This window comes from Vombatus ursinus, unplaced genomic scaffold (genome assembly GCF_900497805.2).
Source record: "Vombatus ursinus unplaced genomic scaffold, bare-nosed wombat genome assembly UNPS02001419.1, whole genome shotgun sequence".
NCBI classification, from domain to species: Eukaryota; Metazoa; Chordata; class Mammalia; order Diprotodontia; family Vombatidae; genus Vombatus; species Vombatus ursinus.
The window spans coordinates 20,624,697-20,639,266 of NW_020941197.1; the positions used below are offsets into that span (position 1 = coordinate 20,624,697).

General features: G+C 35.4%; 1 protein-coding gene across 3 annotated transcripts in view; it reads left to right on the top strand.

Annotated features, from left to right (window-relative positions):
• NECTIN3 (nectin cell adhesion molecule 3) overlaps positions 1-14,570 on the top strand; it is a 183,103-nt gene that overhangs the window by 40,585 nt on the left and 127,948 nt on the right. For all 3 annotated transcript variants that reach the window (XM_027868027.1, XM_027868035.1, XM_027868026.1), the window contains exons 3-5: positions 3,354-3,650; positions 8,699-8,816; positions 11,508-11,659. In XM_027868027.1, coding sequence (XP_027723828.1) covers positions 3,354-3,650; positions 8,699-8,816; positions 11,508-11,659 — 567 coding nt within the window. The remainder of the gene's footprint in view (positions 1-3,353; positions 3,651-8,698; positions 8,817-11,507; positions 11,660-14,570) is intronic.

Below are 14,570 nucleotides of genomic sequence, written 5' to 3' on the forward strand. Positions count from 1 at the left end.
TTGGATAAGATTTAGCCAAAGAACTTATATAAGAACTCTTGCTTGTCTTTGTGCTAGGGGTCTGTCTGTAATTAAAATTTTAAACTGATTCCTACTCAGATAGCAGGTTTTAAAGCAGTTTTTTTTTTTTTAATAAAGAAAAGGTTAGTGAATCCAAAACTTTTCCCTTCACCCTCTTCTGTAAGAAAAGCACTTGACAGCTTAAGGGGAGGCAGAGGTTAGGGATAAGAATGGTGGGTTGGATGAAAAGTTGCTTTTCTTTTTGTGAAAGGGACAGAGGGTTTCTGGTTGCCAGATTTTGTTTATTAGTAAAGATTTCACAGAGATAGTAAGATATAAAGCAAAAATTTTAGGTGGGAGGAAGGTAGCCTGGTTGAATGGGGTGAGCAAGAGAGAGTTTTATTTGTTTTAAATTACCTTTTCTGATTGTGTGTGTGTGTGTGTTGTAAGTTACCTTGTGTGATCTAAAAAAGGAACAAAGTGAGATGTGAGATAAAGTGTATGTTAGAACTGACTATAGAATATTTATTTGGTTCAGCATTCTTAAAGTAGTGAAGTTTTTCTTAGTAAGTAATTCCTTTCTTTAAAAAAAGGTCAAGAGGGTTCAAAATATGGAGCTGATAATTTTTTGTTAACATTTTCCTCCACCCCATTAGTTTCCTAACAGGTACTGTTAGAATTAATAAATTGTTATGGGATTGTTCTAGGTGTTCTGTAATACAAGATATATGAGTATGGATATTAAGCTCTTAAGAAATTATAACCCAAAACAAAATTTTTATATGTTAATGCATGATGAGCACACAACAAATAAAAATGGTTCTGTCATGAGATGACATAAAGAGCATTATCTATACATGTCATAGTCAACTTAACAAATGCCAATTAAAGTACCTGAAGTATTACAATGGTACAGTAGAAAGTATACTTGGTGTTAGAAGAAAGGGTTTTAAATCCTGTATATGATACTACCTGTAGAACATGGGGCATGTTATTTTACTGCAGAAAGTCTCCATATCCTCATTTATAAACTGAGGGCCTTGGACTAAATGACCTGTAAGGTCCTTCCATTGGTAAATCTATGACCTTGTAATACTATGTACGAAGCACTGGATTTAAAAGAAAAAATCAGAAATGGTAGTCTTTAGCTTCTAGAAACTTTCATTCTAATTGTTGAATTTTTTGTTATGTTTCAATAGTTATTTAAAAAGGGACCTGCTTCATCTGCTTGGAGAAAGCTTTTTATATATAAAGTAGGAATTTAGACTTCTAGTAGGATTGTGAGATGATTGATAGTATAAAATTCTTGGTGTAGGGAGAAAGGAAAAAAAAATGATATTCGGGGAAGGGGAGGGATTTAGTTTTGACCATATAGGTCAACCTTTACCCTTGCAATTCACTTAGGTCATCCAGTTTTATTTAGTCTTAGAATTGTTTCCTAGCAGGTTAGTTACTGTGAACATCTCTCTGACAGATGGCATCTATCTGCTACTAGTCCTTCACTGGCCTTCCATTGCTACCATTGAGTAGAGGCAGCTTTGGGGCATAGATTTGGCCATAGATTCTGCTCTAGGCAAACTCTAACTCCAACTCTAGCCAAACTGACCAGAGAGCAAGTGGCAGCTGACAGGTTGTACAAGACCACCTCTCCCTACAATTCCTGCTCAGTAGGTGGGTTGACAGGGGTTGCCCCTGCTCAGTGTAAGGAGGACTCTGGGAATTCTCCGTGGAATGAATTTGAGGATGAGCAGCTGCATCTTAGCTGTGCAGGATCTCTACCTGTGGTTACAGACTGGGAAGTAGAATGTAATTTGAAAGGAAATGTTAACCCTAAGACATAATATTATGGTACTTTGAATGCTATTTATTTATTATACTTAGGAGTAATTGTGACTCGGAGGGTTTAAGTTGGTCTACCAAATAGATTGGAAAAGAGAATATAGGGAAGTTAACAAAATCAAGGGAGTGGGATGAGCCTTAGTCTGGTGAAATGTCTTCAAACTTTCATTAAGATGCCTGTTTCTTAACTAATCAGGGGGTATACTTAGACTCAGGTTTTAGGACATTAGTATAAAGTAAATACTTTCTGCAGGAGTCCGAGACCCTGTAAGTGAGGATGGCTTCACAGATGACTCAGTGAACATACTACATCTTTGAGAAAATGTGAAAATTAAATAACATTTCCCTTTTTAAGGTGACAGATAGTACTGTTTTTGTAATTTTATTCTCATTTGATCTATGTAATTACCTAATCAGCTGACATTACTATATAGGCATATATCTACTTTAGAGGAAAACTATTACATGGAAATGAGTATTTGTCAAATTATGAAAAATGATGCTTTGGTGCCTAATACTTTGTTTATCCCACATAGTAAAGAATTTATAAAAGATACTTAATGATATCATAGCTAATATAGCTCTCATCTGGAGTATTTAAATGAATGAGATGATATTTGGGAATTTAAAAGACCTGACTTCTGTACTTAGAAGTAGAAATTCCTATACTTAATTTAGGGGATCAGAAAATACATGTTACATCTGTTACGGATCTAACTCAAAGGGAACAGTAATAATCTGTATAGTCACTGTTGGTGTATTTTAAAAGCAAAACCACTTTGATTTTAAAAGACTGCATTCCGAAGTATGATTTTTATTACATGTTGAAACCAATTTTTTCCAATAAGAATGTAGCCCCAATTTAATAATGACACTGTCCTAAAACCCCACTCTGCCATCATATCACAATGTAAGCTGATCTTGGGTTTTTAAAGGCTGGACCAGTAGAAAATGAGCACAGTAAAAACATGCTTCTCTAATTGGGAAAGGCTTCGGTTGTAATCCTGCTGGTGGGCTACATAGGTTGGCCAAGAACCAAATTGACTATAGGGCAATAAACTCTTTAGACGAAGTGCCTTTTGAAGACCTCCCTATACTCAGTTATATTTAGAAGTTGTGATCTTTGTTGGCCTTGAAGCTAATGAAGTTACACATGCTTGACAAACTGATATATTTATAATGAGTATTAGTAAGTGATTCCATTCATGGAAATTCATCTCTAGCCAACTTTTAGGAAATGAACACCTGAATTAAGATGTACCTGTTTGAGAGTCAGCAAATGCTGGTGTGGATGCATTTGAAACCAGGACTTGTTGATGGGATTTATTCCTAGCCTCCTTTAACTTGATAAAATGGCAAATCACCTACAGAGTCTACAATGGCACTGCCTTGGAAGCTTCCAACCTAAGAGTGGTATTAGGTTGATTGTAAGCCATACATATTAGGAGTGCTTGGTTTCTTTTGAATAAACATTAATTTTCAAGTTTAACTTTTTTTTTTTTAAATTTCAACAGTTGAGCCTACTGTGAGCTTAAGAAAGGGACCATACCCTTTAATTGATGGTGGAAATGAAACAGTAGCAGCCATTTGTACAGCAGCCACTGGAAAACCAGTTGCACAGATTGACTGGGAAGGTGATCTTGGTGAAATGGAATCCACCGTAACTTCTTTTCCAAATGAGACTGTGACAATTGTAAGCCAATATAAACTTATTCCAACCAAATTTGCTCGAGGAAGACGTATTACTTGTGTTGTGAGGCATCCTGCTTTGGAAAAGGAAATTCGGTATTCTTTTATGCTGGATATACAATGTAAGTAATATATATTTACTGTAAACCATCTCATTTTATTTACACTGAGATATTTCTTGAATATCTTTTTCTTCTAGGATATTTTCAGAGTATATGCTATATATAGTTAAAACATTTTGATGACTTTTATTTTTCTAGAATTTTGCTTTATCATTGACATTTTTTTACAAAAACTTTATTTTTGCATTTGCTAAACATTGAGTTTATAAAGAGGGCTCAGCTGAATTAAATTTTTAGAATTAGCCAGAAAATTTTCATATTGGTAATAAACAAGTACCATGTTGTCTTTTATCAATTTAGCCATTAGTAAGTATTTGATTGCATACTTTGTGCTTATTACTGTGTGTTGATCTTACACTTATATAGATCTTCATGGATTTGTCTGAAAATTGGGGCTACCTTTTCTCTGTACACTTAATATTCTGAAGCCTGACTTTTTATATATCCTACTATGTTCATGTGATGAGAAACAATTTTATAATTGCATCCTTACGGTACTAACAGACCCCTGAAATGTGGTACAAAACCAAACCACCTTTTTATGGAATTCTCCTTTGTAGCATAGTATTCTAATGAGACTTCACTGTAAATAAATCTGTCACTTCATACTTATCTTACATAGCTAAATTATGTAGCACTAGAAATTGTTTTTTATTGTTTTGAAGGTGGTTATTCTGGTGGTACTTAATTGAAACGAAAAGTTGGCTGTGTTAATTCTTATACTTGTGATCTAGATGGTAAGAGATGTAAATATCTGGGTGAAGGTAAGGAGTTAAATGGTGGTATCTAGACGCTCCCCCTGCTCTCAGTGACAACAAAAAATCTGTAGGCAGTGAACAGAAGTAAGTTTTGAGGGTATGTGTGTATAAACGTAATGTAGGGATTTTTGATACATTATGTCCTTGGCTTTGTGCCTTTTTATTTTTTCCAGACTTCTTGAACTTGTCTTAAATTTTGGTTTGGATTTCACAATAAATTAATCTTTGACTGCCAAAGAACAGTATGGTGATGTGGAAGGAACACTACAGTATAGGGAGTCAGGATACAGAGTCCTGTTGGCAGGTTTGCCATTGACTTTGCTCTTCAGTCTTTGGGACCCAGCCTCCTCTCTGGGCCAGTTTATTCCTCTACAAAATGAGAGGGTGGGACTAAATGATCTTCAGTTTTGCTCAAGTTCTGAAGTTCTCACTTCAGGCATTTGTTCAGGTTTTCAAGGTACTAAATTTTCTTTTTGTTTATTTGGTTTTCATGAAAATGTATTTTGGGTGGTGATCTCTCTGACCATTAGTTAATTATAAGCTTAAATACTTTTAGCCTGGTGATATTGGTTAAAAAAAGGGAGTATTGTGCTTTTGAACAGCTTAAAATTAAGTTCAAGGGCAAGTTTAAATCCTATCCTTGTCACTCACTAGCTTTGGGACCATAAGCAAGTCACTGACCTCTCTGAGCCTCAGACAATGCTCTGAGATTTTAAGATATGAATGGGCTGTTGTGTGTATCAGGTTAGGGAATTCTCACACCTATAACACAGGTTCCTCTCCCTGCCCCCAGCCCCCATTAACATTATAAAACAATATATGTGTAATTTTTACATAGTGGGCTTTTTAAAGAAAATAAAACTGTACCTTTTTTTCTACTTCTGCTAAAATTAATCCATATTACATTTATAAAAATAAGTTGGGAAGCATTATGTTTTATATATATCGTAATTTTATTGTTTGAAGGTCATATCTAAGAAATTCTTGGAATGGTAAAGAGAAGTTTAAGAGTCAACTGGACCTAAGTTCAGATTTTGGTTCTGCTACTTTGTGTATCTGTGCCCTTGACCAAGTCCCTTAATCTCCTTGAGCTTTAATTAAGGGATTGAACCAAATAGCCAGAGGTCTCTTCCAGCTTTAAATTTATGGGTCTATGATTTTTTGATCTTGGTTAATGTTTTTTAAAGTTTTAGCTGATTTTTCCATAATGATATGAGTTAGTTAAATAAAAAAAATTTAAAAACAGTTCTTTCCTAATTGTCTCCTTCAAACCACCTTTTCTTCTGTCCTTTCTCATATGACACCCAAACATCTGTGGTCAGATTCAACCCTATTTTCACTTCTCTCAAATCCTTAAAACCCAGTTCCAAATTTGCACCTAGACATGCAACTTGATTACTTGATAATCTCTTCTCCCTCTAATATCACTTCCCTTTGTGATCTCCTCAGCTCCCATAGATCTAATTATCGTCTCTGTGTTGATTCTCAGATCTACCTGCCCTTCACCAGTCTCTTCACTGACTTCCAATTTCATATATCCATTTGTCTTTCAGGTATCTCCAGCTAAATGTCCAGTAGACATTTTAAACCCAGTATGTCCAGAGCAGAAAACATTAACATTCCCCTTAACCCTTTCCCCCTGCTACTTTCCCTGTGACTGTACAGGTCACTCTCATCCTCCCAGGCCCTCAGGCTCACAAACTAGGAGTTATCCTCAATTTCTCACCATCTGTCCCTGCTTCCTGCCCGAACCAATCTTTTGCCAAGGCCTCATGATTTCACCTTGGCCCCCTTCTCTCCTCTGACACTGCCACCGCTGTGGTGTAGGCCTCCTAACCTCGTGCTTGTGATATTGCAGTAACCTGCTGGTGGGTCTGTCTGCCTTAAGGGTCTCCTTACTCCATGCCATCCTCCATTCAGCTGCTAAAGTGGTTTAGGACCATCTAAATTCCCCCTCCTCTCCCAAAATAAACTATTGGCTCCCTGACAACTTCACCATTAAATACAGAATCCTATTTGGTGTTCAAAGCCCTTCATAACCACCCCTTGCCTTCCTATATCCTTCCCCTCAGATTAAGATACTCCATCTCACAGCTGTGGATATTTTTTCTGGCTGTCCTTCATGCCTAGAATATTCTCTCTCCTCATTTTTGCCTCCTGGCTTCCTTTAAATCCCAACTGAAATCCCATCTTCTGCAGAAATCTTTCCCAACCCTTCATAATTCTAGTGCCCCATCCCTTTAATTGTTTCCTATTTCTCTTGTATGTAGCTTCTTTGTTTGTCATCTTCCTTGTTAAGTTATAAGCTCCTTGATGGCAGGAGCTGCCTTTTGCTTTTTTTTTTTTTTTAATCTCCATTGCTTAGCACAGTGCTTGTCACGTAGTCGGTGCTTAATAAATGTTTATTGACTGACTAGTAAAAGTGGTCACTTCCTAAGTGAAATCATTTTGTAACTGCTGTAGAGATCCATCTTCTTCACTTGTGAAATGTGAGCACTGTATTCAGGTATGACATCCATTTTATGACTTCTTTTCTTCTTTAACTCTCCAATAATTTCAGTTCTGAAAATGTTCCTAGGAGAGACACAGGGAGAACACAGATAACTGAATCTTATTTCTTGTCTGCATAGCCTTTAAGACTTCTTAACTTTTTATTAAACTCATACATTTCAGCTCTCATCCTTAAATATTTTTTAGTATGGAATTTTTTCTTCTACTATTTTTCTTCCTGTGTCTAAGCATAAATCGAATTTTTTTGTAGTATTTGTAATAAACATACACTTATATTTTCTTCTTATAGTTTCTTGACTCAATCCTAAAATTAAGAGTATTCTATATTGGCTTTTTATAATGATTGGATTACCTAATTGTAGATTACTGTTCCTTTGGGGTTGGGTGGTGGTGGTGGTGGTGGTGTTTTTCCTCTCCCCCCTGCCCTGAACTGTTTTTTTTTTGGGGGGGGGTGAGGCAGTGGGGTTAAGTGACTTGCCCAGGGTCACACAGCTAGTAAATGTCAAGTGTGTGAGGCTGGATTTGAACACAGGCCATCCTGACTCCAGGGCTGGTGCTCTATCCACTGCGCCACCTAGCTGCCCCAAACTGTTTTTTTTTTGTTTTGTTTTGTTTTAAGTAAACATAGTTTGGGGGAAGGTGTCTCAATTCATATAAAATGTAGACATTTAATATGACCTCTTTTAATGAGAGCACTTTAATGATTCAACAATGTTTTTTTTAAAAACTAAGTACTGTAATTCTCTGATTCAATCCTTCATTTGGCATCTTTTATTTCTTTCATCTGTGAAACTTGGGGCATCATCATTATAATTGTCATCATTATTTTTAACCAGCTTTGTGTTGAACAATGTGCCTTTATTATTACAGCTTCTGCAGGGTGGGTGAGCAGTTTTATCCATATTCTATTTCCATTTAATATGTAAAACTATAACTTTATGAGACAACTAGTGAATCCTTGATTATGTTGTTGTTGTTGTTGTTTTTTTTCCCCAAAAGCAATTGCTTTTAGTAGGCCAGTTCTCCTTTAATATTGTTCCCAAAAACCCACAATATCTTGAATCTTGTCTTCCTTATACCCGGGTGTTATATACTTTTATCCCCCTTCTATTCCACATAGTTTATATATATATGTGTGTGTAGATGGAAAAAAGGAAAGTAGCTAGATCTTCACAAAAGGATTTTATAACAGATTTGAAAATTGGTTTCTTTTGTATTTTAGTTAATGTACCTTTTGGAAAATTTTTTGTGTTATTTTTATGTGCCTCATAAGTCTCTTAGCATATAATGCTGAGTAGTGAGGAAGATAAAGGTTCATTCCTACCTCTGATATAACTTGCTAGTAATGTGACTCTAAATCAGTTTTTAATGCTCCTGAGTTATTTATTAACTGCAAAATGAAGATAATACCAGCAGTACTTACTTCACAAGGTTGCTGTGAGAATCAAATTATTTAATAGGTATAAATTATGTTGTAAACTTTAAAGCACTAAGTAAATGTCACATGGTATTAGTAGTACTATTACCACCACCATCTACTGTTATTATTTTGAACTCCTGGATCTTTTGTTTTTCTTTTGGTAACAATTTGGTTCTTGAATTATTTTTCAGATGGATTCATTTCAGTGTTACTCATAAAATTAGAATATTAGTTATGCTTATATGTTCAAAATAAGACAAATCTTTCATATGTTGACATGTCTTACATGTGTATTTGTATTGTAAACTCATTTCAGCTGACATACTGTGTTCTTCATTGGTAATATGTTTATTTTATAGATGCCCCTGAAGTTTCAGTCACAGGGTATGATGGAAATTGGTTTGTTGGAAGAATGAATGTTAATCTCAAGTGTAATGCAGATGCAAATCCACCACCTTCACAGTCTAAATGGAGCAGGTAACAGAGTATTTTAAACTTTAAAGGAGGGAAATTTCTGTAAAATATATTTTGAAAAGTACAGATGGCAAAACTTCATGTCTTTCATTTTTCATATCTGTAATTGCTATCTCTTAGCTCCATCTGTCATTATAGGTGAGAGTATTAGAAGTGGACCTTTGATTCTTGGGAAGGATATCGAATACACAGTCTAATATAGAAAGGTAAAGAAGTGATCTAAGGGACAAGCTGCAAGAAGAGACCATAGGGAAAAATGTCCTTTATCTGAGACTAGGGCAAAGGGGAGAGAATGGATGGATGATGTTGAATAAATTAGAGATGGTAATTAGAGAAAAAGATTGCTCCTGATGAGTGACTTTTTTTTTTCCATAAGCAGATATGTAAGGGGGAAGAAAATAGAATTGATAGCTTAAGGAGAAGATTTGCAGCAGATAATAGGATCTTGGATTTAGAGCTGGAAGTTACCTTAAAGTCCTCCATCCAGTGGTGCCATCTAGAAGATCTTTTGCTCCTTTCCTGTTTCACAGGTGAAGAATTGAGACTCAGATTAAGTGACTTCTGTGGTCACAGGAGTATTAAGCCACAGAACCAGGATTTGAGTTGAGGCTTCTGAGACTGAATCCATCTCTTCATTGTACCCTGCTGATGCTGATGGGAATTAGTCAGTGATAGAGAGTCACAAGGTTGGCTTGCCTGGGCTCACTAGAGATTGGAGAACAGGTTCTTAGCAGACCCAGGGTGTGTAGTTGTAACTTCCTCCAGTGGGATTAAGCAACATTACAATAGGAGTGGAGAAAGCCAGAATGGTGGGAATAATCTACTGTTGGAGTTTGGAAGTGAGTAAGTAGGGCGAAGGTAGGAAGGGTGGGACTGCAGCAGGTTAATAAAATCAGAGTTTTGGAACTAGAAAAGGACATTAATGACCATCAGATATATTTTACAGATGAGAGGATTGAAGCACAAAAAGGGTGAATGACTTGCCCAGGGTCCCACAGCTAGTAAGTGCCTGAGGCTAGATTTGAACCCAGTTGCTCTTGGCTTCTCTACTCTTTATCATCCTGCCTCTCAAGAGATTTAAAGGTAGACAATACTGGAAAGTTGAACTGGGTAACTAGAGTCAAGGTTTTGAAGGGATAAAATGAGATTAGAGCAGGTATGATAGTCTGGAAAATCATGAATGGATGGGAAGGAAATATGGGAAGGAAAGATTCTAGATTCAAGAGGGAATGAGGTACAGGGACAGTTGGAAGGGCAGTCCGGGCTTTCTTCACTTCTCACCTGAATTGTAGTGTTCTTGACACATCTGTAAGAGCTTGATCATTGGTCTCGTAGCTCTAGATATTAATCCTTCTTAGGCACATGTCTTACTATGTTCTTTCCTTGCTGAAAAGCTTTCAGTGGCTTCTGATATGAATAAAGAAAAAATGTAAAGTCTTGAGCACGTTTTAGGCCATCGCAGTCTGGTTATGCGCTTCCTCTCTAGTTTTACTTCATCCTCCTTGTGCTGTCAGCATTCTGTCTCCTGCCTTCTTTATCCTCTGGCTTCAATATACTCCCTCCCTCCCTCCCTTCTCACAATCTCAGGGTCCTTATCTACCCTCTTAGGCTCTGAGTAGTCTGCTTTCCCTGATTAACCCACAAAAATGTTACTGTTCTCTTCACCCTCAGATTACCTTGCATTTCTGTATCTAGGTACTTATTACAGTCTTGTAGGGACAATACAAACTACTGAAAAGCCAGAGTTTTTTGTTTTGGCTTTTCTATTTTCTATGCCTAGCACAGAGCCTTCCACATTATAGAAGGTACTATTTGTTGAGTTGATTTCATTTGAATGATCCTACATCCTTCTAATTTTATTGACATTTTAAAAATATGTGGTTTACCTCAATTCAGCAACTATTAAATAACTAAGTGCAAAATAAAGAATAAAAGTGGAAATAATCATTTAAAGTTCTTCAAAAACTTTTTTTCCTCTGCGTTTCTGATCTTTTGACTTAACTTCTTAATAGACATATTTCAAGAGAAAAAACATTAATGATCTTTGTAACTCAAGTATTATGACTACTGAGTTATAAAACTGCTGTTTGGTTAGGATGATTTTCCTTCACATTTGAAATTACCATGTGCCAGGCACTCTGCTAAGTGTTAAGCATACAAAAAGTGGCCAAAGACAAAGGCTTTGCCCTTAAGGAACTTAGAATTTAATGGGGGGAGACAACATGCAAAAAATATATACAAAGCAAGTTTTATATAGGATAAATAAAACATAATTAACAGAGGGAAAGAACTGGAATTAAGAGAGGCTGGGGAGCTATTTTACAGCTATTGTACAAATTTAACAAATAAAAATATTTAAGCAATAAAATTTTCTTTGCTAATGTTACTTTAAAATGTTTTGAATCTGATATCTGATTTCATTGGTATAGGGAACTTTGAGGGGGGAAAAAAACTTCCTCTACTAATATAGTTTGACAATAATCAGTGTCTTAGATATTTTTTTGAGTTACCAGAGGTAAAGTGACTTGCCTAGGATTATACCATCAGGGTAGGGGCTTGAACCCAGGTACTCTTTACTCTTAGGCCAGCTTTCTATACATTATACCTTTTCAAATAATAACAATGTTTTGGATTGTAATAAATGGGTAGTAGTGTGTCCTAGAAATGTCTTTAACATCTTTGAACATCTTTCAGGTTGGATGGACAGTGGCCTGATGGTTTAGAGACTTCAGAGAATACTCTGTATTTTATCAATCCACTGACTTACAATTATTCCGGTGTTTATATCTGTAAGGTTACAAATTCCCTTGGCCAACGAAGTGCCCGAAAGATCATCTACATATTAGGTGAGTTGCTATTTCCCTGCATTTAACTACTTTAAAGTATTCTATCAGATATCATAATGGTATTAATTAGAGCTAAATAAAGATCCTTTTTGGTGTTATTATTGGGTTTCTTTGGTTAAGAATTTTTGAGAAAACAAATGGATTTAATAAAATATGGTTATTTAAAATAGTTTGTTCCTCTACCAAATAATCTAAAACAAAGTTTTCTTGCCCTTTTATTTGCTTTGAGTTTTCAGTCCTGTTGGTCAAGACTGATAACATATTGATCAGGGCAAAAAAGTTCTGCAAACAAATGACTTACTTTTTGATATCTTGTTTATTTTTATTGGGAATAACTGTTACACAGATGAAGACTCTTCTAAAATTGAGGCACTTTGATAATCAAATTAGGAATATTTTTATGTGAAATTATAAAGATTGTACATTTTTCTGTTTCAGTTTCCAAATTAATTGTTGCCATGAAAATTGCAGTTAAATATTCTGACTAGGTTTTGTTATAAGAGAATTGGGAGTTTATGCTTGGTTATGTCTTTTAACATTTATGCTAAAGTGCACAACTTTGGGACCCTCCATATAATCATAAATAATTTTTAAAACTTATTTTGTGGTGGTATGTGTAAGTAGGATCAAGCATTGGCTAGATATTTCTCTATCTATGAATGAATTAGTAAAAACATAATGCTATAGTTTTTGACCATATGCCTTGACATGGGGAAAGAATAAATTATAATTTTTATGTGATGGAATGTAGTTTGTAATATAGTGATGTGATAGATTTTTAGGTTTGATATTTTTATTTTGCTTCCAGACTATATTTTTTAAAATCTGTTTTTATAACTTAATATTTATCAGTTTTTAAAATTATTTTAGTCACATTGACATTACTTTCCTTATGTCTTATGTTTTTGAAATTATACTTATTCATATCTGTCAGCATCATAATTATCAGAAGCATCATCATGATTTAGTATAAGTTTTATATAAATATATAATGTCATATAATTTGAGCTAGACCTTAAGTAGGTGACCTGAGAGACCATCTAGTCTAAGGAAGCCAAGAAAGGGGAATTGACTTATTAAAACAACATAGTCACTAGTAGCAGGGCTCAGATTCATGCTAAGACTTCTTTTTCTTAGTCTAGCTTCATTTCTAGTGTGCCACTGTTGTACGAGTGTATGTGTATGAGTGTATGAGTTCAAAGATCAGTGACTTCATTCAAGTGTTGCTTGTTTCATACCCTAGTAGGTAGTTGGCTGAGTTTCTGTTGCCAAAAAAAATTCACATGGTGGGCAGTTTCTTGGTGATCCCTGAACAGCACATCAGACCTGTACCTTGAAACTTTTCTAACATAGTTGGGCTTGCTAGAGCTTACAGTTGACTGTTTTGGCCTGCAAGAACTCAGCATTATATCTGTGCCGCTGTGAATCATTGTAGAAAGACTTTAGTAGAAGATGTGAATATAAAATGTGCATATACACACAGCAGAATTCATTTCACACATAGATATCCCAGCAAGAAAAACTGAAGATTAATTTTGATAATTTTGATACTTTGTGGTCTTAAAAGTCTTTATTTAAAATGAATGTAAAATTGAGCATTTACTAAGTTGTTAAAAAGTAATGTTCTATTTCAGGTAGAAATCCATCCCAACACATTTTTTGGACTTCTTTTTTTTTTCTTTTCAAAATATATGTATTAAGTAGGTTAGAGAGCTGGCCTTGGGGTCAAAAAAATCTAGGTTGATATCTTGCCTCTATGTGACTATGGCCAAGTCACTTGAAATCTTAGTGCCCTAGGTAACACACTAAGACTATAAGTTACAAAGGAGATGCGTGTCTATTTGCATCAGTAGAGAGAATTTATACACCTGGAGAACTATAAACTGATGAACTCACAGGTCTAGATCCAAACATTTAAAAGAAAAAAGTATTCATTATAACTCTAATGAACCAGGATGTAGTCCCTATCTCATTATAAATAACTCCAAGGAATTATACAATTTGCTTCATATTTATAGATTTTACTGTTCACCATTTGTAATGCTCCATTTCATAAAAAATTTTCATTTGTAGTAGGATATGATGTAAATTTCATTTCTGTCATGTAAAGGTGATTTTTTTTTTTGCTTTTTGGTGAGGCAATGGGGTTAAATGACTTGCAGGGTCACACGGCTAGTAAGTTTCAAGTGTCTGAGGTCGGATTTGAACTCAGGTCCTCCTGACTCCACGGCTGGAGCTCTATCCACTGTGCCACCTAGCTGCCCCTGAAAAAATTTTTAGACAGTAATTTCTCCTAAGGTTATTATCCTTCGGAAATGGAGAACTAACTGCTTGCCTACCTTATCCCTCTGGCAATGAGTGTTTCCCTAGAAGGACAGTTGGAAAAATATAGGACATCGTATATCTTACATGAATTATTTTGTCATCTAAAGCAATTTCAGGGATTTGCCAGTCCCAGAAGTCTTCCAGTGTAAGATTGGGACCATGCAATAGTCTCTAAAATGTAGAATTTGTCCACATGTTCTGTTCCAGTTCTAAATCTCTAGATCTAAAACTCTATGGTCTAAAGTGTTGGGACTTTCCATTGGTTAAAAGATTTACAAGTTCCCTTATGGTTCTACCATTCCGTCTATCCCATAGTAGCCTTGGACCAGGGGCAAAAAAAAAGACTTGACCATGAAAAGAATTTCCCCCAATCCCCTCAGTTTAAAGAGCTACTCCTTTTGAATATTACTAAAAATGAATAATCACGTTTAAAGATTCTGTGACACACCAAACAATCACTTTTGGCTGTTTTGTAATGTTTTAAAAGTATCAGTATCATCAGCAATAGCAATAAGCATTTATTAAACACTAAACTATGCGCTGGGCACTGTGCTGAGTGCTAGGGATGTAAAAAAGGCCAAAATGT